Source organism: Apis mellifera, linkage group LG16, assembly GCF_003254395.2.
Source record: "Apis mellifera strain DH4 linkage group LG16, Amel_HAv3.1, whole genome shotgun sequence".
In the NCBI taxonomy this organism is placed as follows: Eukaryota; Metazoa; Arthropoda; class Insecta; order Hymenoptera; family Apidae; genus Apis; species Apis mellifera.
The window spans coordinates 2,855,364-2,879,078 of NC_037653.1; the positions used below are offsets into that span (position 1 = coordinate 2,855,364).

The 23,715-nt window shown below is 34.1% G+C and overlaps 1 protein-coding gene across 8 annotated transcripts; it reads right to left on the bottom strand.

Annotated features, from left to right (window-relative positions):
- Positions 1-1,005: 1,005 nt before the first annotated feature.
- On the bottom strand, positions 1,006-23,715 carry LOC552100 (transcriptional regulator ovo). 8 transcript variants are annotated; one of them, XM_026445929.1, is made up of 11 exons: positions 23,517-23,707; positions 22,861-23,314; positions 7,151-7,569; positions 6,256-6,772; positions 5,348-5,897; positions 4,349-4,626; positions 3,654-3,883; positions 2,825-2,962; positions 2,303-2,602; positions 1,921-2,079; positions 1,006-1,467 (listed from the first exon to the last, which is right to left on the bottom strand). In XM_026445929.1, exons 2-11 carry the CDS (start codon positions 23,015-23,017, stop codon positions 1,342-1,344), a joined length of 2,874 nt encoding a protein of 957 aa, XP_026301714.1. In that variant the 5' UTR covers positions 23,018-23,314; positions 23,517-23,707; the 3' UTR covers positions 1,006-1,341. The 8 variants fall into 8 exon arrangements, with proteins under 8 accessions (XP_026301714.1, XP_026301713.1, XP_026301718.1 ...); XM_026445928.1 differs by having other exon boundaries at positions 23,476-23,707; XM_026445933.1 differs by having other exon boundaries at positions 4,349-4,596; positions 22,861-23,715.

Sequence of the window (23,715 nt, forward strand, 5' to 3'; positions counted from 1 at the left end):
AAAATAATCGGAATAGATTTTTTTTTTTTTGAAACGACGGTTTCAAAATTTATTCATCGTCGAAAGTTTATTTTTTTTTATACTATTGATATTGCGACATTATGCGATATTAATATCAGATCGTTGGAAGCCTTAAAAAAAAAAAATATTCGTAAACGTATCCTTTTTGCTTAATTTTTTTAAAAATTTCGAAAAAACTTTTTAAAAAGTACAAATCATGTATGAAGTCAAAAATAATAAAAAAAAAAAAAAAAAAATATCGATTATTTGTTCAATATTCGAATTCGAAAAAAAATGTATACACTTGTGTGTGTAATCTCACTCACATTACATCGGTGCGTACCCCAAAGAAAGAACCAAAGTGCAAAAAGCGAAATCTTGGAGTATAATGAGTAAAATCGTGTCTTATATCACAGATTTCCCAAGGTGCATTAGTCATCTACTTAAAAGAAAAAGAAAAAAAAAAAAAAAATTCATTCCCGCAATAAATGTTTCCCCGAAATCGCATCAGTCAAAACGAGGAATGCAACGAAATAAAAATAAGAAAATTACTTCGAGACACGATATGTTCGTCGAATGAAGTATAATATCGTTGTCTCGGTGTAACAAAAATTCGAGAAATATCCGACATATATATATATATCTCCAATATCGGATATTTCTACATAATTTTTCACCATCTAAGTCGGAAAGCAACGTAACTTGCCGTGCATCGCTAGAAGAAAAAAAAAAAAATCGTTCGAAAAAATCAATTGGTATCCCATCTCGTCCTAGAAAAAAAAAAAAATCTCAACGAGAAGAAATAATCGTCATTCCTGAAACGTTCAATCCGAGTTTTCAGGTGTAATTCTTTAACAGCTGACTTGTGTGTCTTCTTTTTCTAACCTAAAAATATATATCATAGTCTATTATACATATACACGTGTACATATATATATATATATAAACTTAAGATCGATAAAATCTAAAAAAGATCGTGTATGTACTCGGTAGCGCAATACTGTGTATACAAATAATGTTCTCTCGTTTTTCCGTCTAGGTCTGAAAGTCACGAGTCCGTTTAAATCTTATATAGAGAAATTGCAATTTCTTTTTTCTTTTTAGAATTCTTTTTAATACAAGTCCGATCGCCATTGGCCCACGATACTGTCACGTGTCACCGCTAGAGGGGAGCCACCTTACAGGTACTTTTCGCGCGACGTTTACTTCGGGATTCGATGGCATTTTAGATCGAGTTTCCTCTAAAAAAAAATCGGAACCAGCTATCCTCTTCTTCTCTCCATTTCGCCGCCGTTTCTCTTCTCTCTTCCTCCCGTCGGGTTTTAGTCATCGTATTAGTCATCAGAAACTGGAAGCTCGACCCAGATGCAACAACGTTGAGGAGCGTTGAAGAGGCGCCTCAAGGCTTTTCGAGGCTGATTTTACACAGCTGTCCGTATTCCGCGAGTCCCGTTGCAACAGGCCACCCTGAAGAGTTACATGACCAAGAACAATTTCGTGTTCTTGTATCTGCTATTCTTTTGTTTGAATATTCATAGAGATTTTCGTTCTCGTGTCTTCGTATTTCTACACGTCATTTTCTATTTATTATTTATCTATTTATTATTTTTATCGCTCTTAGGAAACTATAACCTTTTTCTCTCTCGACTCATTTTATATAACTTCTTCGTTCATGCATTTCCCTCCCCACCCCTTTTTCCTATCAACCTAGCTTTATAATTTTTAATTTTGAACGTTTTTTTTGTTTTATTTTATTTTATTTTATTTTTTATTTTATTTTTTGCTTCTCCCAAGGTACAAAGAAACATGTAATTATGTTTTCTCGTTACCTTTCATTTTTTTTTTTTTTTTTTTTTTTTTATTTATACGACGACATTTTAAATTGTCATACTATACTCTAATCGGAGTCTACGTGCGCACCTGGAGCAGCATGTTGGCGAAATTGCTGTTGGTAAACTTGAAATGTCGCTTATCGTAAAATTTCAACAAAGCCGGGCTGTATGGATGCTTATCTTTCAAATGTAGGTAGTGAACCTCCGGTTCCTGTGTCGTATGACCACATTCTTCACACACGTATACCTAAATAGAACAAATATAATTAATATAAATTATTATTATTAAATTAACTTTCATATATATTCATATAACAAATAAATTTATGTTTACAAATAAGTTAAATTTGAAGAAAAAATTTGGCATATAAACAAACATATATATATATATATATAATTTTACTATATTTATCAAGTGTATTCAAGTGTATTTATTCGTTATCTACAAATGAACAAATACAAATTCTTACCTTTGTTCGACGTTCTTTATAGGCATATTGATGTTGAACACCATGAACTTTAAGACAATGACTTTCCAAGGAACACCTCTGGGTAAAGCTCTTTTCACAAAGATTGCATTTATATGGTCGAACACCAGTGTGCGTTCTAGTATGCCTCTTCAAATCAAATGTATCATTGAAGCCTTTACCGCAGAATGTGCATAAATAACGTTTCACATCACTGTGGCATTTCATGTGACGATTCAACAATCGTTGCAGACTGAAATTTTTGCTGCACACACGGCACGTAAAACGATTTGGATCGTCGTCCTGAAAGATCAATTTCTTAAATAATTTATTTTGTCTTTTATAACCTTGAGTTATCGAGCAAACATATATATAATTGCATGAAATATGTAACAAAAGTGGAACGCTAATCGGGAACTAGAATCTAGGTGTGTAAATATACAGGTTATGGAATGCTAATCTTGAGACAAGTTAATAAAATTATACAGTATGTAGGGAGGAAAAACGTCAAAGAATGATGTTTACCTTGCCAGGCGGAGGTCGAGCTGCTCTCTCTTCCTCGCGATTAGCCGCTGCCTGTCTCTGACCCTCAATCGCGAGTGGATTTTTAATTCCGTGGCCACCGTTCACGAACTCCAATTGACAGTCACCAGGTAATCCCAGCTATAAAAGAAAAACAATGAATTCTATCGGTATATATTTACTTCTGGCAATTAAATCGGTGACAGTGGATGAAGCACTCAATTTGATTGGCATTGCATAATTGTGTATATGCGTAGACTTTAATGCAATTGAATCGAATAGTATAATACTAAACTTTTGTATAAAGTTGTATAAACAATTATCTTTTTGAGGTTACTTTACTTTTTTCAATTGTCTATATGGCAATGTTTTTGGAATGTTATATAGAAAAATTAGTATGTTTGCAGAAGTAATTAAAGTGATTTGCACGAACAAATGAGAAACTAGGAAAATATTTGGTTACAATACATATAAAATCTTAATGAAAATTCCTTATTTTTTAATTCTTATAGAAATATGGTAATTCTTTTATCAAAAGTAATGCTATCATTTAATTTTGACTAATAAAGTTTCTAATCTTGTTTATAATGACTAACATGATCATATTCAATTCTTATTTTTACAATTTTCTATCTTCGACAATTGTTTTCACATCTTAATCCGAACGTGTTAAGAGACGAAAAAAGTTGTATAAGAAAAGACAAAGGGGAGAGGAGAGGCAAGCTTTCGAATTAATTCGAAACAAAACAGTGCCATACAGATTCAATTAGTCGCATTGAATTTGCTAAAGAAATAAAGTATGCTTTTGCCTGTATCAATTTCGGGTGCTTACCCTTTGCTGCAGTACACCGACCCGTTGCGTCAGTGGTGGTTCTCCGGCTGGACCTGTCGATTGTACAGTATTTACCGATGCCGAAGATACAGTGGCTGCTGGGCTAGGCGCATGCTCCATCAAAGCGCAAGATGGCGACGTACTAGTAGAAGCAGCGTCTAACGAACAGCTCGCTGCTCCGGGACTTGGTAAACTTCCACCCACGCTACTACCTGAATCTAGTTCCAGACCTTAAAGTCAACACAATTGTATATTTAAAACTTTAAAATCACCTATATTTGAATAATTTGTAATTAATTTTGCAATTACATTAATGCTTTCGTAAATGGAAATATTTCAAAACAAATTAAATGACATATAATCTTTCGCCATATTGAATTTCTCAATTTCATCTCGTTCAATTTGTTTTCACGTTTTTATAATATTTTTGGCAACAGTGACAAGAAGAAAAACTATATAAATATGAGAATATGAAAAGTGATACAAACGAAAAAGTACATATAGATATTATTACGATTTCATTTTTATCAACAAAATCACACGAATGTGATGAATATATGCTATAAAATAAAAAACAATCTCATATTGAGATGTATAAGTATAACCATTTATGGAAACATTATTGTTAAAATAAAGTGATTTGTACAAGTTGTTTCATGAAGAATGAAACGGAAAGAAGCGATATAAACACTAACCACTACCGGTGAAGCTTAATCCCGGGCTGAGTAATCCTTGATGTTGTTGTTGATGAGGTGAAGTGGACGTTGTTTGTTGTTGCTGTTGTTGTTGCTGCAACTGCACCTGTATCTGCAATTGTTGCAGCTGTGGTTCGGATTGGTGTTGATGATTCTGATTAATGTGAAGCGCGAGTTCGGGCCGTTCTTTTGAAACGGATTGATAACTCGATTCGCCTGTAGCATAAGTTAGTCCTAATTTCGAAGTGCTGAAATGTTGAGGAGCTGCCGTATAGTGCCTATATAGAGATAGTTATTCATTTTAGTATTATTTAACAATAGTCAGTGAGCATCTTTCGAATTCACTCATTTTATTATTTACAATAATATTCTAAAATAATCCTTTGCAATTGAACTTTTTTCTGAAAATATAAAGTGATCATATTTGTCAATTTAAGTAATAGGAATATTATAAGACTTGTCATAATAATTTAACGTTAAAATGGATAAAATATACATACATAAATATCCTATAAAGATAAATAAAAATTAAAATTCATCAAACTAACTGTTGTAAATTTATTGCTTTGAGAGCAATGTTATAAGCTCTTCAAAGATTTGATATATATTTTACACATCTTAGCTACCGAATTTTTTCTATATTTATATTCTGAGCTCTTTGTTGTTGATCTTTGTGTTGATCTTGTAATTACACATATTATTATCGTTTCACGTTTAAATATTACACGTACATAATAATACACAATATTTTTCGAATGAACTGATCAGATAGAAAAAAGAATCAGGCTATTGAAATGAAAAATGAACATAGTCTACGTATCACGAAGAATAATTTCAATTAAAAGTTTGAGTTGGTTCGCAATTATTAATTACTCTTTTAATGAATTGCAAACGAAATAAAGCAAATAGACAATTTAAAATTCGAAACGTATGATCACTTAACATGGTGTGCAGCATTTTAAAAGCAGCTCAATTTCGAGGATTACACCACGATCTCACCTCGACGTATCGAAGCTTCTAGTCAAGGCCATGCTATGCTCTGGGAAAGGATCGACGCTCGGCTCTACAGGAGTGGTCATTTGCCCGTTATCCTGGCCGATCCCGCTCCCAGCCGAAGCAGGCGAATGCAACGATTCTTCGAGAAGATCGTTGCTACCATCTTCGGCCGGTAATCTCGGCAGGAATAGGTCGGCAGCGTCGCTCAGGCTTTCCAAGAGGGCGGTATGATCGGAAGGTGAGCTGAACGTTAGAGTGGCGGTGAATTGAAGAGGATCCACAACAGCGCCAGTCACCATGTCCACCATCATTCCCGTATCGGTCATGTCGTATGCGCCATATTGTCCGGACAGCAGATCGTTCGCTTGGATCTTGTACGGGGACAAATCTTCTTCCTCCTTCAACGTTAAACCGTACGAGGCGCAGACATTTTGCAACAGGGAGTATTGCTTCCCTTCTTGAGCGTTGTATTGGGAATGCTGCGAGTTCACGTCCTGCTGACCGGTGTCGCATTCCATCCCCACCGTTGGCGATGGTGTCAGGTATCCATTTCCTGAAACGATTATTTTAAATTATTATACTTATAGAACATAGAAATTTATCTTATTCGAAATATATATATATCGCCTATATTATTCCTATATATAATTTTCAATACATATATGAAAATATATATCGAGCCAATTAATTACAATTCAATTAATTTACTTCTCTTTTCCTCGCTCCAATTAATCGGATCGAAACTTGTCATACCCGCTTTGAACGAGTATACATACACTACTATAGAATAGAAAATATTTTTGAAAAATTGAGCAACCGTCAAAATGTTGACAAAATATATCTCAAGGATACGATTAATAACACGAACGATCCTCTCTCTCTCCATATAAATCCAACAATAAAAACAATACCTTGAGTGGTGTTGTACTGATTCGCGAAATTCGCCAGATTATTGCCGCCTTTGAGCGACTCGTAGAACGGCGGCAGGGAGCCGGTGGGCGGCGAGCTTGGCCCGTAATTTCCCCGGCCCCCGTTTCCTCCGGGATTCATCCCGCCGCCCGCACCTCCGCCCACGGCACCTCCGCCACCACCTCCACCACCACCTCCACCGCCAGTGGCCGCTCCTCCCCCGCAGTAACCGCCACTTCCGCCCGAATTCGAGGAGGAGGAGGAGGAGGAACCGCCTCCCGAGTTGCCGCCGCCGCCGCTGGAGGTGTTGCCGGACCCGGAACCGCCGCTCCCGCCGGAATTCGACGATCTTCCGTGGCCTGCGGCCGCGTGGACCACTTGGGGACCGGACAGTCTCATGGCCAGCAGAGGCCTGGCAATCGAGTTGCCTATCGCGGCGCGTGACACTTTTGCGCCTTCGCGGCCTCGCTCCTCGTCCTCTTCCTTTCTCTTCGGCACCGCGTAATCGATAGGCTGCTCCTGCAAAGATAACGTCAACTGTCACGCCATTTCCGAGGATTGCTCTCGCCTCTCTGGATCATACGCATATACACAACGTTGGTATTCTGGTATAGAATTCTTCCTGGTACACGCCTGGCGAGGAGAGGGAAGGAGGGGCGGAAAAGTTTAGCCTTGGCGAGGCGTTAACCACCACTACTGTTGCTCGAAGGACAAACATACAGAGCTATATTGATAATAAGATAATATGGTGATTCGATAACGCGAGAATTGAATTCGAGAAGTTTTATTATAGGGATCGATATAATAATAATTTTAATTTCATTTTTGTGTTCGAATATATATACAGAGATAAAATATAGAAGGAAATATCGAGAGTGTGTGAGAAAATATAATTACTTGTTCCGGCTCTTGAGTTTGTGGCACCTCGATCTTGTCTTCCCTCCTCGATTGACTTTGGGAAGGAGGGACCCTTTGAATGACCGAGACCCGTGTGGGCGGCTCGACCCTGGGCGCTTTCGGAGGGGTGGTTGGTCTGGGCAACACCAATTTTTCCGATTTAGCGAGGAATTGCGTAGCATCACTGGACGGGGGCGCGATTGGGGGATTGCTGTACTCCTTGCGCTCCGCCCTGGTTAGAACGTGACCCCTGCTTCCGTACGGGATATCCCCACCGAGGATACTCGAGATAAATCGTCTGGGCGGCGTGTTACTCGGTGTGTTCGTCGATTGCCATTGAGGGGGTGGAGACGAGGCCGGGCTGCTACTGCGAAGCGACTCCGGGGTCGTCGCACGGTCATCATCCGTTTTCTCGCGATCTACAAATTTTTTTCATTCAAAAATTGTAAACTTGTTGGATTAAAAAAATTTCTCTGTTCGAAATAAAATGACAAATTAATTTATAAACGAGTTGTATTATTATTCGAATAAATTAAAAGTTTCGAAACTTTCGTATATAATAAATGTATAAATATTCGAGATCGATCGAAGTGGTTTAAAACGGTAACAGAAGAGATAAGATTGAATTCCCTATAGGAGAGCAGTGACTTTTAACGATAGCTTTGAATATAACGTCGGTGATCGAGGACGAATTATGAGGCAGTGCGTGAAGGACGCGCGGAAAGAGAGTATAGCATACGGTACCTACGAACCCCCTCAAGGTTGCTCGTAAATTCAGCCATCCCGACTCCATGAGAATCCATATTGCTCATCACGTATTCCAGACGCGTTGAAAATTTTCGTTTCGACAAAAACCGAACTAAATTTGCGAATTTTAATCGCATTTTCTTTCGTACAGTTGGTATTCCTGAGATAATTATAAATACATTCGTTTAAACTAAGGTAAAAATTTGTTACGAAATAAAGAAGAGTATTAAAACGTTTTATTAATTAAATTGATTCATTTATAGTCGAGAAAATTATTATGTTAAAAAAATTGTCGGTATTTAATTTTAATACCTAATATTTAATGTATATTGTTCAATTTACGTAACCTAACCTAACTCAACTTCGATCGGATAATATAATAGCTTTAAAAATATTTACAAGTTCTTTAATCAACTCTCCCTATTTCGTCCAATTCTTGGCATTCTTAATATCAAATAACGATAACCTTGGAAATACAAGTTGAAAAAGGCTACATGTTTCGGTATTCGTGCAACTTTCTACCGTTCGACGATCGTATTTATGACGGGTAAAACGCGAGCGCGAGGAGCGCCCTCCAAGGACACGGATACGGGAGGCAATTACACGCAGCCACGAATCGGGTGGGACGCCGCGTTTAGTAATTTTCTGTTTCCATTAGCAGGGGGTGGGGGGCGCTTCTCCGCGCCTGCGTTCTCTTGACTTTGACACCGACTCTGTTTCGCGAATGGAGCACGAGGACATCGTGTCGGCCGGCGAAACCATTCGAGCGTAAACCAGGAAACCGAGCGCGAGGACACGCCGCTTTTTGCGAGCACGTGCGCGCCGAGTATGGGGCCAGTCACGAGGAAAGCCATTTCCGCTCCTCGCTTTTAATCATTCTTTCCATCGATCGAAATATCTAACGACTTACGATCGATCAATTGCGAATTGATTATTAAAATATTTACGCAAATCATTGATTTCTTCGATATTCTATATTTAGAATATATATAAAAACAGTGGCAATAATTTTAATTTAGATCGGATATGTGAGGAAATGTTTGATTTTTAATCATTGACGAATAAATTTTTATTTCTTTCAGATCTGATAAATTTTCTAAGAGAAGATACTTGTCGACGATCGTTAATATTTTCAATGACCTTCATTCTCGCTAACGCGCCATTCGCGAAAGCCTCGTCTCCCTCGGGCGAAAAACATGTCTCCACGATCGATGGAGATTTCATAGTAATAATATCAAAGACCGTGGGCCAACCGCTTCTAACGAACGCGTTTTTACGCAATACGTTGCGTCACACGTTCGACCATAAGGCGGCGACGACAGAGTCCCGCGCTTCGAGAATAACCAAAATGGCGGTTCCGTCGTCCACGGTTGAGCAACCTTCGGGTAGAAAAGAATCGACCGGTGTACGTGAGATTCTCCGACCAAATCCCTCGAACAGGTCCGGGGCCGTGCTATAAATACCTGCGCAAGCTTCGTGACCGGTGTACCGATCTTTTTCTTCGTCTCGCTTCTCCGAGTCGCTTCTTCTCTCCTTCCCGAAGGAAGTCCCTATCTCTTCGTCTCTTTCCATCCATTGGCTTGCCTTCTTTTCATTTGTCTCGGACGACGGAGAGAGGAAGAAAGGGAGGCTACAAGAGAGGGAAAAAAAAAAAAAGAAAAAGAAAAAGAAACAAGAACCGGTACTTCGAGTCTACTTCGGCAGGAATGAGCTCTCCGCCGAGAGAGAGAGAGAGAGAGAGATGGCTATTCGACTTTACTTGTTGCGAGTTTTCGAGCAATTTAGCCGTACGGAGGATCCACTCGCTTCGAATCCTTATCGCGAATCGAGGCTTCGTGGGGAAGAGCGAGAGAGGGAGGGGGAAAGGAAGAGTAGGCGGAGTGGGGGAAGGAGAAGGAGGGGGAGGAGGAGACCGGTTACGAAGTCTTGAACGACTGGACGGAGTCTCGGTGAACGAGAAAGATCTGATAGCTGTTCGAGCCTTGACCGTACGCAACACCCTCGTAACGTTTCTTCTTCTATATTAAATTAACACGATGCAAAATACGTTCTATCGTATAAATATATTATATTCAATTTTTGAACAATCGAAATTTATATCGACGCCAATGCTCTCGTAAGAAATGGAAATAAATAAAAACGATATCCAATCATAGAAGATTAATGATGAAAATTATAATGAATAAGATAGAGAAAAACAAATCAAACATCATGAAGATCGGGTTTGACATTGAGATACGCGCGTGCAATGTATTATGTGTTGATGATTTATTCTAATTCTCATTGTCAATCCACGAATATTCCTGATCGCAGAAACATACAGCGAAGATAATAAGCGAGCGTACTGCGTAGACAGTTCCATTTTAAATGAGGACCCTGCGAACTCGATCGCTATAAAGATATGGTCCAAGGCAAGCGAGAACGTTCGACTGCCCCACGAGGCTCGATGTTAAAAAGTAACGGGTTGAAGAATCTACGATGACGAATGAGATGACGTCGTATATATTTTTTCTCGAATTCTGTTACTAGTAATACTAATTGATTATTGATTTAAATCTAAAATCCCGTTTTCAATTAAATTTTAAAAGTACTCTTAAAGTTACAATAACTTTCACTTTGAAAGGAAAATATTCGATTTTTGATTTCTTAAAAAAAATGTAACATTTTGAATGCAAATTATATTATCTTTTTACCATATATTTGATATATACAATTTATAATTAATAATCCATAAAGGAAAAAACTTAATTTAGGATCTTATTTGTAAATATTTTGATTCGATATTTTAATCAATATGCATACTTGTGAGTTCATTGAATCTATCAGAAATCAATCAAATTTGCATTTTTTTATTTGATCAATTCTACATTTAAAAATATTTATAGAATGAATAACATGAGCTTTGTTTATTCTCACAACAATACAAAAATGCATTATTAAAAAAAAAAAAACTTCACAAGTTTCTCACAAATTATTTTCATAAAATATTCTCCACAAATAATCGATCTCGGATAGTGACTGTCTAAATAATTGACTATCACTCTCGATCCAGTGTCGATTTACAAAAAAATATTGTCACGAGCTATTGGATCAAGTTCTAATCCGAATTAAAATTCGTGTCCCGACGCGAATAAACGTTGGATCAAAAGGATGGGATCGGATTTGAAATAACGTGTTCGGGCGGGAGAAGCGACGCGCGGCTCGTCAGCCATTGGCCTCACGTCGGCTTCGTGGTTGTCCGCCGCTCAATCGAACGAAACGCCTCGACTTAGCCGACCTACTTACGGCCCGACCACTCCTTGGATCCTTTTTTTCTCTCCAGTTTTTCCTTTCCTTTCCTTTTGGCTACGAACCTTCACCGCTTGCACGCTGTCCGTTTATCGCGTTTTATCGCGTTCACACGGACATTGCAATCAACGCGGCCACCGAACAATGAATTTGTCTTTCGATTTATTCGTTTCTCATCCTGTCTCCGCCGGGAGATCGATAGCTCGTGCGTACTTCGATCGTGTGCAATTTGTATTAGTCAAGGTCTTGGTCGTCGAAATAAGGCAACCGATAGGTTTTGCGAGTCTCTTGCAACGATCCAAAAGCAATTACTTGAATCTTTTGGATGATTTGCAAATAAATCGAATACGTATAATTTTCAATTTTCCAAACAATTTATTTAACGAGATTTCGTTCCATGCGAATTTAATAATTTAATTAAAAAAAAATGTTCGAGAACGAGCTAATAAATTATAATTTCATTTATATATTTTTATAAAAATAAATATATACAGTGTTAATCCTGTTAACGAGTATCACATTGAAAAATTTATCATCATATTCAAACATTGTTCATTTCTTCAAGATGGAATAATTAGCCTGCAAGAAAATACTTTTCAAAATAATAATGCGCTTAATGGCGTTTTAATGCGCGACATCGTTTCCTTAATTTTCCCGAAAGCCCTTTGAAAAGAAGGCTTTCTTAATGACACGAAATGATTCACATGAAACACGTAAAGCGTTGATAATTAGCGCGAATCGTCGATACACGATTTACGATTATAATAAAAAAACGATGCACAAATCATCATCGCCGTCTGAATCATAGCCGTCGCGTCGACCGGTTGTCACGGATTTGATGCAAGGCATCGGGGAACAATGTCGATCGCGTTGTTATTCGCGGTACGCATTCTTTTCAACAGTCACACCTTATTGGTCATGCACGTGTGTCGAGTATAAGTTGGCTGGCTTGGTACAGAGTTGGAGAAAATTCAGAAATAAAGTGAAACAAATAAATAAATAGAAAGCTGAGATATTAAATAAATCTCTTGCCTACGAACGTATCAATTCAATTTAATTTATAAATCATGGGCAAATATTTATTACTCTATGTAAATTAAATATTTATGTTTCGTTTAATTGAAACGCAATAAGCATGGAAGAAGATTATATTCCGTTCTCTTATTTCTCAGACACTGAAAATAGATTGAATATTTTATATTTTTATATATACGATATATAACTTCAATATATTATATCATGATGTAATTTTAATTATCAAATACTATCCACTCAAAATATACGAATTAATATTAATATATATTATATCTTAATTTGAGGAACAAGTTTAAATGAAATAAGATTAAAATTTTTAAATATTAATTCTTCCAAAAAAGAAAAGAATGAAAACAGTGCTTCACTTTCCATAGAATAATAAATAAAAAAACTTTGTTCAAAAAATAAATAAGCGAAATATGGAAAAACAAAATCGGAAAAGGAAGATCTTTCGTGGAGACAAAGACGGCTAGCTACGCCGTATATCTATGTAGCGTTTGCGTAGCGGTACCGTGCGTGGGTCGAAGCATCGCGAACAGCAAGGTGACACTGCACACGCAGCTATACGGTTGCCTTACGTAATGGAGGCGCGCACACGAGTGTCCCTCCTCCTGTCGCGTCCGTTAATTCTTCTCCGAACACAACGTTTCTCCCTCTAACGCGCCCCTCCCTCCTCGCGCGGAGGAGAGCAACCTTTCCACAGCAGCGCGGAACGGAAGATCAAGGCAGATCGTATTTCGCGCTTGACCTCGGCGAAAAATCGCGATGAGAAAATGTGGAACAATGCTATCGTTTGAAAAATCACGAGATCCCTGGTTAATAATATCGATACACTATGATACTTCTTGATAGAATGGAATTTGAATAATAAAAATTGAAATTCGTTATTTGTAAATCTGTAGATAGATTTTCATTCTTTGTATTTTTTCACATATTGCGTCAAGGAAAAGTCGAGTATCGATATCCTTTTTTATTTAGCCTATTCTCACTCTCGTTAAGAAGTGAAAATAAGTTTTAAGTGTAAATTTAAAAATGGCGATAATTCTTGAAACACTTACCTCTCTCGTTAATAGATTTACCAATAAATATTTTATTCGTATGCTTGAACTTTTCTTGAGAATTTTTTTTCACTCAATATTCATCCTCACTGTTCTTTAAGTTGAAGAGTTGTATCTTCTTTCTTATTTTCCTTGTGTCGTTTTTTTAAAATAAATAAATTAAACTGTTTCTAATTCTCTATGAGAGAAAGTCTATGTATTGTAATTGTTGCTTCCATAAATGATAATCTTACGATATTTCATTAAAAATTTGTTTATCGAGATAATTCGTTAAATAATATATGATTTTAGAGAACGTAAGATAACAAATGCAAAAATATCCATCTTTAGCATGTGCTAAAAGTATCATCATGGTACATTGGAAAAATCTTCTTCATGAATAAACAAAGTTCGTATTAGCATAAGACAAAATAGTGTTTCGTTATAATGGGATGCAAATAGCCTAGCAAGTTTTCATTTTTTGCTTACTTTTTTTTTTTTTTTTTTTCTATCGATTAAAGCGCACCAAGTCGCATCGAATTGGACGCACGCGTGAAACATGTTTTCGAGATCTACGTGAAGCCTTGACATTCGTTGTACCGACGCATTACGGAAAAACATACATAACGTTAATCGGCGTGTTCCACCTCTCAGCGTAACGATATTTACAAGAAAAACGCGCAGGAAAAACCGGTACGATGCTGTCCCGCGTTATTCGACCGGACGATAATTTCAATATTCCAAAGTGGAAAATTTTCCCCTCTTTTTTCTTTCCTGTCAGTCACAATCGTTTCGCACATTAGTTATCGCAAAATCGCAGCAACGAGTCACGCTTGCGTCGCAATGTTTTGTTACAGCTCGAAAAACATTTGAATTGAAAAGTATTTGGAAGAATGTTTATTTTTAAAAACAAAAAAAAAAGATGTATTTCGATTAGAAAATTACAAATAAAAAAAATCTAGGTGATAATTTTAATTTTTTACAATTGTTAAAATTATACTCTTTGTTATTCCAAGAATTTTATATTTTTAGATTTTATATTATTACAATATTATGTAAATTTCGTTTATAGAATATAGATAATTTTTTTATATCGAAAAGATTATAAATCTACTAATAATTTACATATATTTTATAAATGTAATAAAAATTAAATTTTTCATAAAAGAATGATTAGTTGATTAGTATTATTATACTTTTCGAATAAAAAAAAAAAAGATAATCATTCTTTTAAAATTTCAGAGAATTTAGGAATTTTAATTCAAGAATTTAAATTCTAAAATTTTCATTCATGTCGTTATACAAAATTATATCAAGAATAATAAAATTTGCATGCGTGTAATTTTCGGACTTTAAATTTTCATTTATATCGTATATATTCGTTTATTACGAAGAATAATACTTGAGCAAGATGTCACGATATTCGTGTGCTCGGATGGAAGATCGCGATCAACTGGACGTGCGATAGCTTCCTAATTACAGTGTTTGTTGAACGTAATAACACGAGTCGCGAATGAAATTCGCCGATTCCTCTCATTCGAATATGTGTTTTTTTCAATCGTAGATGGAAATGAATACTGCGAAAAAAACAGTTTTTACAGTTCGATCAAAACTTCATTTTATTTCTTTCTGTGAATGCACCTGCTTGTCCTTTACAGTTTCTGATCAGTTTCGTTTCATAATTTGTTTTAGAAAATCTTCAAATATTTTATTATCGTCAATTGATCAATTTCAATGATTTATATATAATAATTTATAAAGAAAAAAAATATTATAATATTAATATCCATTAACTATTATTACATATAACATTTATATATTTATTTATTTTTATTTTTTTAACATTGTCGATTTTTTACAGTGAATGTTTTAATTTATATTTGAAATTAATTGGTTGTCATAATATTAAATATATTTTTGAATAAAATTTAATTAATATATAAAGTTTGAAAAAAAATTATAATTTTTATATATATTACAAAATATATAGAAAGATACAGAAAGATTCAAAATATCGTTATTCGTTTAGTATAAAAGACAATGGAACAGCATTGCACGTAGATTCAAAACAAACGAAACTGATTAGTTACAGGTGCAACCATGCATCTGCCTTGAAAAAATAAACTTCTGAGGAAGTTGAGTCGTTATTTAATTCTATGATGAATTTTTCTTTTAACTCCTTTTTTTAAAGTTCAATAAATTTTAAAATGTTAAATTGTAAGAAATATAAATATTTTTATTTTTGTGTTACAATACAACAAAATATTTCATCTATCAATGTTCCTCTAGTTTATATATATTTAAATATATTTCACTTTGATACTTTGAGTGGTAAAAGATTAAAATAAAAGATTTGTGAATTGTATGCTACTATGTATGTATATAATTTTAGTTTCTATATTTTTAAAAATAATGAAAACGAATATCTTCAAAATAATAAATAAAAATTTATTACCATATTTCGACTATTACTTATTAATAAATTAAAGTATAAATATAGAAATGTTTCCAAACAAAAACTATTTGAGAAAATATTTTATTTTTCTCTGTTCTAAGAATTAGTCCTGTTGGACTCAGTGAAGCGAATAATTTCACACCGAACAAAGCATCATAATTTTCTTTAAACGCTTGAACTTTCAGTCCCTCTTCGTCTTTCGTTGAATCTTTCGCTGTCGTTTTCTACTTATAATCCTCGTTATTGACAAAGATAAAACGAGCCTCGAATTTCGTTTCTTGCTTGCGGTCAATTCCAAGTTCTGAGTTTGCTCAAGTAAATATTATGAACATTAGGATTTCTAGGAAGATACGTATTAATTTCTATTTTCAACCAAGTTGCTGACTAAGAAAGAAATTTAATTTTTTGTGAAATATGTATTTATATAATAATTACATTTATTAATAGAAAATATAAATTTTTATTTATAATATTTAAAAAAAATATTAACAAATTTATAGAATGAAATAAATCTCTATTTAAATTTATACATTTTTTATAAAAATATAAAATTATTCTCTTTGCAATTATGCAGTCTTCCAATACTAATTTTTCATAAACAAAAAAAAATATCAATTGACGTCTCTAATCATCAATACATTATCGATTATTTCGTCATTCATTTTTATCAAATAATCCATTGCTTATTAATATTCTTTACAAAAAAAAAAAAAAGCCGAATCTCATTATCGAGTTTTAATCGTGAATGTAAATTCTAATTAACCAACTAAAACGAAGATAATCGGAGGATATATACAACACTCTTCGAGGGGAGATGCCAGTAAACGGAATGAATGCCAGGGGAGAGAGATATGTCGCGTCGGTTGGCTTTGAAACGACACGACGTGGACCTCTGGCAGTGCGAGAAGAGAACAGGTTCAGCTCTCGTGGTCGAAAGCGGTGTAAGCAGGTAGAAGAACAGAAAAGTACGATGTACGTCTGGCTAGCGTGTGCACACACACGAGCACCTGTTCACCGACGTACGCCGCGGCGCACACGCGCATGACACGCCAAGAGTCTCCCCGCGCACAGAAACAGCCGCATTAACGACTACCGTGCCGCGGAGGCTAATGGCGCAAGAGGGCCGTGACCGAAATTCTTTCGAAGCAAAGGGGCCAAGTGCAGAAAATGCTCGGCTCGATAAATCTGTTGCGACCGCCACACAGTCCTTGCGGATGGACTACCATTGCTGATTCTACGTATAGCAATACATATACAATAGTAATACATAGTAATACATATATAATACATATACGTCGTTTTCGACTATTTAATACTTTTAGAACGATGAGCAAAGTAGAGTAAAAATATATAAAATAGGATACCTTCATTTTATTTCTAAATTAAAATTTATACCTGTTTATAAATTATTTACCATTGATTTTTCATTGATTTCTTCACGAATCAAATATTTGTTATAATTTATCATGAAAAATTGTAAAGTTTCGATGAAAATTTAGCAGTAAAGAATATTAAATTATTTTGACGAGTTTTTTAAAATATTGGTTGTCATTGCCATCGCTAGAGGAAACCTATACCTCTAATACCCACATACCAGTACACACAGGTAAGGACACGCACACGCGTGAAATGCACGCATGATGAACACTGCGAGCAGTGCATTGTAATTCGTCACAATGACTGCACATCCTGGTGTACTAGTCTTTGGCACAGGTGCGCGATAACCTATGTGTCAACGACAGCCGAACGTCGCCTCTGACTGGTGCAACGTGTGTTCGCCTATTCCATCACGAGCATGCAGACTAGACTGTGAATACGCTACTACCTTTGGAAAGTGACACAATTTTAAATAGTACCGCGTTTGGTTCAAAATAGTAAAAGACTCGAGTTTTCTTCCTTTCATTATACCTTTTGTGAAATTAATAAAATAACGTGTTGTTATCGTTAAAATTATTTTTTTTCAATATAATTACAAATAGATCAAAAATTCATTAAAATATATTAACACTTTTGTTATTTACTTATTATGTAAAGTATTAAATCAAGTAATTTTCTATTTAATTTTTTTCCAATGAAAGTTCTAAGATTTTTGAAAATAATAATATCTAACGTGTTAATTAGAGATAGAATTTTTAATAATGTAATGAAAACTGATAATGTTAATTTTTTAGCACACTTGTTTCATAGAAAAATGAATCACTTAAACTGTCAATAAATAAACATTTTAACGATATTAATATTATATCAATCTATCATATATCCAACTCGTTATAATAATAATATCCGGGACAAAGATATTTTATCAGATCAATGTAAAATATCGTAGAACTGGTATGATAAAATTTATAAAATAATTTACTTATGTGTAAAAACTATTTTCTATTAATTTCGAGTCATTACTTCCAATGATTCATAAGCGAGAATGTAAGTATATCTTCACGAACACCATTTCCTTTATCGTCCATCCAGTTTCCGTAGCCGACGATAAATCTTCGCGCGAGTAACAAACGCTCGATAAGAATAATTCTATGATTCGTGGAATGTACGTTCCTCTCGGTCACTTTTCTATTTACGACCACGCGAACCAGCTACGTCCTTCTGTTCCCCTCTCTCTCTCTCTCTCTCTCTCGCGATCCGTTCTCGACCCGACGCAGGATTCTCTCTATACTACACACATCGGTATATACATATGAGGCTCGCCTTGGCCGTCGTGGAATTACAGACATTGACGATCGTGAGCGTTCTCGGGTTGTTGCGCAATATGTACGAGAACCGTGCGAAACTTGAAAATTCTTATTGTAACGGGCGCGAGGGTTGCGCAATATCGCGTAACGCATGCGTGACCAAATTGAATCGTAATGAGTAAAGCGCGCCTAAAAACAATTTATCCCGAATGTATATTTTTCTTTTGAATTCTTTTTTAAAATCGCTCGAACAACAGAATAAAATTTTATATATCATTAAATGTTATTCCAAATCCAATGATAATCGATGATTAGTTGATATTGCGTTAAAATAATTGAAAATCCTTTTTAAAAAATCCATATTATTATAAGATATAAAAAAAATCTCATTTTCTGAAAATTATTATAAGATTATTATAAAATATAATATTATAAAAAAAAATCCATATTATTATAAGATATAAGAAAAAAATCTCATTTTCTAAAAATTATTATAAGATTATTATAAAATATAATATTATAAAAAAAAATCTCACTTTCTAAAAATTATTGTATCTTATAATAATTTTTAGAAAATGAGATTTTTTTTTTTTTTGAAAAAAGAATTTCATCAAAAATTGAAATTTCTCGTTTAAATTTAATTATAAAATTTTTTTTACGTCCGAAATAATCGATCAATATATAATTATAAATTATTTTATAGAAAAATTATATATAAATATATTGATAGCTGAATATTCTTTTTTCAAAAAAAAAATTTCATTTTTTAAAAATTATTATAAAATATAATAATCTAGAATTGGAATTTCTCGTTTAAATTTAATTATAAAATTTTTTTTACATCCGAAATAATCGATCAATATATATTAATTGTAAATTATTTTACACGAAAATTATATATTATCAATATAAATATATTGATAGCTGAATATTCTTTTTTCAAAAAAAAATCTTTTTTTAAAAATTTTTTAAAAATTATTATAAGATATAATTTTTAGAAAATGAGATTTTTTTTTTTTTAAAAAACAATATTTAAGAATTGGAATTTCTCGTTTAAATTTAATTATAAAATTTTTTTTACATCCGAAATAATCGATCAATATATATTAATTGTAAATTATTTTGAAAACACGAAAATTATATATGAATATATTGATAGCTGAATATTCTTTTTTCAAAAAAAAAAAAAAAATTTCATTTTCTAAAAATTATTATAAGATATAATAATCTAGAATTGGAATTTCTTGTTTAAATTTAATTATAAAATTTTTTTTATATCCAAAATAATCAATATATATTAATTGTAAATTATTTTACAGGAAAATTATATATGAATATATCTTTTCTAAGTAAATATTAAATTGTAAGAGAAGTAAATTTTAAATTCGTAGAAATCTGAAAAATGATGTATGCACGACGTGTATAATATATGACGATCCTTTTAATAAGGATCAATATACATAATATTCTTAATATACAAAATTCGAAAGTTTAGGAATAATTGAACACGCTGTATATTGTATACAGTGAATAGAAGAATCACGATGTCACGATTATTCGCTATATAATATGCAGGCAAATTATGCTAATGCTGAAACGCATTAAAAAGGTATCGCGGCGTCTCGCTTATGCGGGCGTCGATGTCTCCGCATATAAGAAACGTGGAAGCGCCGCGTTTCGAAGAGATTATTGTGCCGCTAAAATACACGAATGCGTATACAGAAAAATTGAATACGAATTGAATTTACTTTCACGCGGTCACGATCGATGTATCAGCAAAGATAAATCAAATTTAAATCTCATCTAATGACTAGACGCGATAAATCTGGATACAAAGTACTACCTAAAGTAGACTTTTATTAATATTATTAATTATTCAATGGATTCTCTATCTTGTAATATTTTAACGGGACATCGATGCAACTACGAAGGTGAAACAATTGCATTGTATCATCGATAATTAATCTTTTATAATCTACTCGGAATAAATTTCAATTTAAAATGAATTTTTTTTTTTTTCGTGAAACAAATAGATTTATCCTTTGTACAATTCTCTATATATCGCTATATCTATATATAATCTTGTTTCAATCAGTTTTAATTAATTACATGAAAATAGTAATATATTGTAATATAAGCGACAAGTTTAAGTTATTCTCTTATTTCTCCATTTATATGCTGAAACATTACATATTTTCAAACGCTCATCCCCTATACTAATAAAGAAGTCCTTAGAACTCGTAAGTTTTCAATCCATCTTCGTCTTTCGCCAACTATCCTTTTCCACTTATACCGCTTTTTATCTAGAAACTTGAGACGACGTTTGACTTTCGTAGCCCTTGAAAGTAAGTACGTATATTTTCACAATTCTTCGAATTATAAGAGAAGTAAATATTATTTTATTTTCTACAAAAATATATAATAATTTCGTTTTCAGCAATTCGAAAGTTTTCGAACAATTTGCACAATAATAATATAATTTCATTAATAATTTTTTTAAACAGATATGAAACAAATATCGTAATGTTAATATCCATTGAAATATTGCAAAATAATAAAAAACGTTATAATTTTTTTTCATATAATTAAACAATCACATCATAGATATTGAATACAGTAACTATAGTTTTTTTCGTATACTATATAGTTGACATTAATAATTAAATACGATAATTAAATATGAAAGAAGGGATCCTAAATAAAAGAAGATTCCCACTAAACACCGATAAATTAACATTTTCATATAATAAAATAACGAGCGTCTTATCTCATCCCAATCCGACTAGCCTTTATTATTCCATTAAATTAATATTTCATCAAAGAAATACGGTTGCAAATTTACAGCTGCGCGATGGACGGTGATAATTATCGAAACAGCTTAGCGATTCGGTTTATCGATCGATAATCAAGAATGCCCGAAAATAAAGCTCGTTCTAGTTGTTCCAATTCTATTCGATTATTATTTTGGAAGAAATTTTTTCGAGAAATAAAAAAACTCGTCAATGCAACGTATTTAATTGATAACACGAGATAATACGGTTAACGAGTAACGACGTTGTGGGAAAGTAAATTTGCACCTGCGGTATGCGATACGCGAGGCCATCGACATCGAGCTCTCGAAACGATCGACCGTGTCTGCGCCAATAGAGAAAGAGAGAGAGAGAGAGAGAGAGAAAAATGGAAGGGGCGACGAAAAACGAGGAACCGGTTCGAGTCATTTTTCTAAACCAGTTTAGGACCAACTTCATCGTTTCTGTCTACTCACTATACCGTTGTAAAAGAATCGCGTCAGACTACCATCGCGCGTTATGCCTGCGAATAGGCGCCTCCGGCTAAACACTCAATTAACCTGTCTTTTCAATGAATTACATAACCTAAAATCAGCCACCGATTTTGCGCATGGAAATACTGACTAATTTTCTTTCTTTCATCCATCATTATTCCACTACTGTTATACGTTCAATCACGTTAAAATGACATTATTACATCTACTGGATACATAATTTAAGAAATTTAAGAAAGTTTGGAAATTTAAATAAAATATCGAATTAAGTTTCCTCGTTTATATCTTCATGACGTTCAGTGATGGAAAAAAATGAATTAGAATATTTTTTTTTTTTTGCTTTGAATGATTTAGTTGAAATGATAAAAATTTCTTCGTAGAAATAAACTTATTTACATATATCGTTATATACCGTTGATTTAAAAAAAAAAGTCACGAATTATTATATAATCCACGATAATTGGCTATCCTTTCGAAATTAATCTTGCGATTGAATTTCCTTTTTTTTTCTCTCAATCGATTTCTTACGTCAAATCAAACAGTTGAGAATAATTCGTTAATGTAATAATCCGATCGTGGAACAATGACATAAAACGCGAAAAAGATAATGACAGCGTGTTACAAATCAAATTTGCAAATGCACTTCTAAATTGCAACGGCACCTGTGCACACGGACTCTTGTTGTTTGCACCTGCAGCCTGGCCTAAAATATTCTCGCGCGCGCGCATTTTTTCCCCTTTTCTTTCTTAGGACAGTGAAGTGCAAGAAAGGAGGAGAGTCTTACCGAGTCGAAGGAAACGGAGAATTTTAATGAACCGGCCGAAACCTGCTTTACAATCTTTGCAGCGAATCTTCTTATCGCGTGTTGGTAAAATTGTTACAAATTTTTCTTTTTTCTAAATTATTTCAATATCTCTTCAATTTACGTATATTGATTTATAAAATTATTCAAACCACGTTGTGAAATTAAATCTGATTAAATAAATTGATCTTCAGAATCCATCGAAATATATTTTAAGAATAATTTCTCAATTAAGATAAGAAAAAAAAAAAATTCAAGATAAATTACTCGATGGTGTTCGATCGAAATGATATATTATATTGTTTTTATGGTAATCTAGAAAATTCTCTTGGTCGTTGATAATATTGATTAATTAATCTAAAAAAAAAAAAAAACTTACATTGATGTTTATTCACAATAAGACTGAGAGGTTCGGCACTGCCAAGAGGACTTTCTTTACCACTACAGGGTGGCGGGCTTTTCCCAAGGTGCTGCGCTTCCAGCAACCTCAGTTGCTGCTGGTGCAGCCGATTTTTGATCAGGAAGATTTTTGGCATCCTGATGTGCGTTTACGCGTGTTAACGTGACTTTTGCCTTGCTGTTTCACGCCACCATTCCCACGTCCGATCTCAATAGCATTCCTCTGAACCATCAATCGCAGCACAAATAATCACTTCTTCCGATCAGTTCTTCTCTTTTTCGAAGTTTTCAAGCAATCAGCTGTCAAATCACTGTCCGTTCCGTTTCCAAAAAAAAAAAAAAAACTGCGATTTGCGTTTATTCACTTTCAGACGAATCTCGGGATCCCAAATGTCAATGATCCGAAGTTAGCAAGTTAGAAGGCATGGCATTCCCTGTTAAAATTCATTTCGAGAGAGAGAGAAAGAGAGTGAGTGAGAGAGAGAAAAAATCTGCGACGATATATTGTTAACAACAATAATAATAATAATATATTATAATTAAACGAAACGAAAGTTTCTCTTCGATCACTGTTCCAACAGTCACTATTATTTACGTTTCATACACGATGTACGCGAATGTTGAGAGATCGATTACTTAGCTACTCTGCCCGCGGTCAGTCCAAGGTCTGTCTTTTACTCTGTCTCTTCCTTTCTTTACTGTCTCTCTCTTTCTTTGTCACGGATTTACAGTTATCCTGGACAGGGGCCGCAGATCGAGCAGCATACATGAACGACCGATCTCTGGTGAACGACTGAGACTCCGTTGCCTCCTCGCCAGGCCGGGCCCCGAGTTT

Bases quoted from the DNA above. Each gene is read 5' to 3' on its own strand.
- LOC552100 (XM_026445929.1), bottom strand. From the start codon at position 23,017: ATGCCAAAAATCTTCCTGATCAAAAATCGGCTGCACCAGCAGCAACTG. The intron at 2,963-3,653 runs GTAAGCACCCGA...TTTCTTTTATAG, and splicing joins TCGGTGTACTGCAGCAAAGG to CTGGGATTACCTGGTGACTG. The intron at 2,603-2,824 runs GTAAACATCATT...TTGATCTTTCAG, and splicing joins CTCGACCTCCGCCTGGCAAG to GACGACGATCCAAATCGTTT.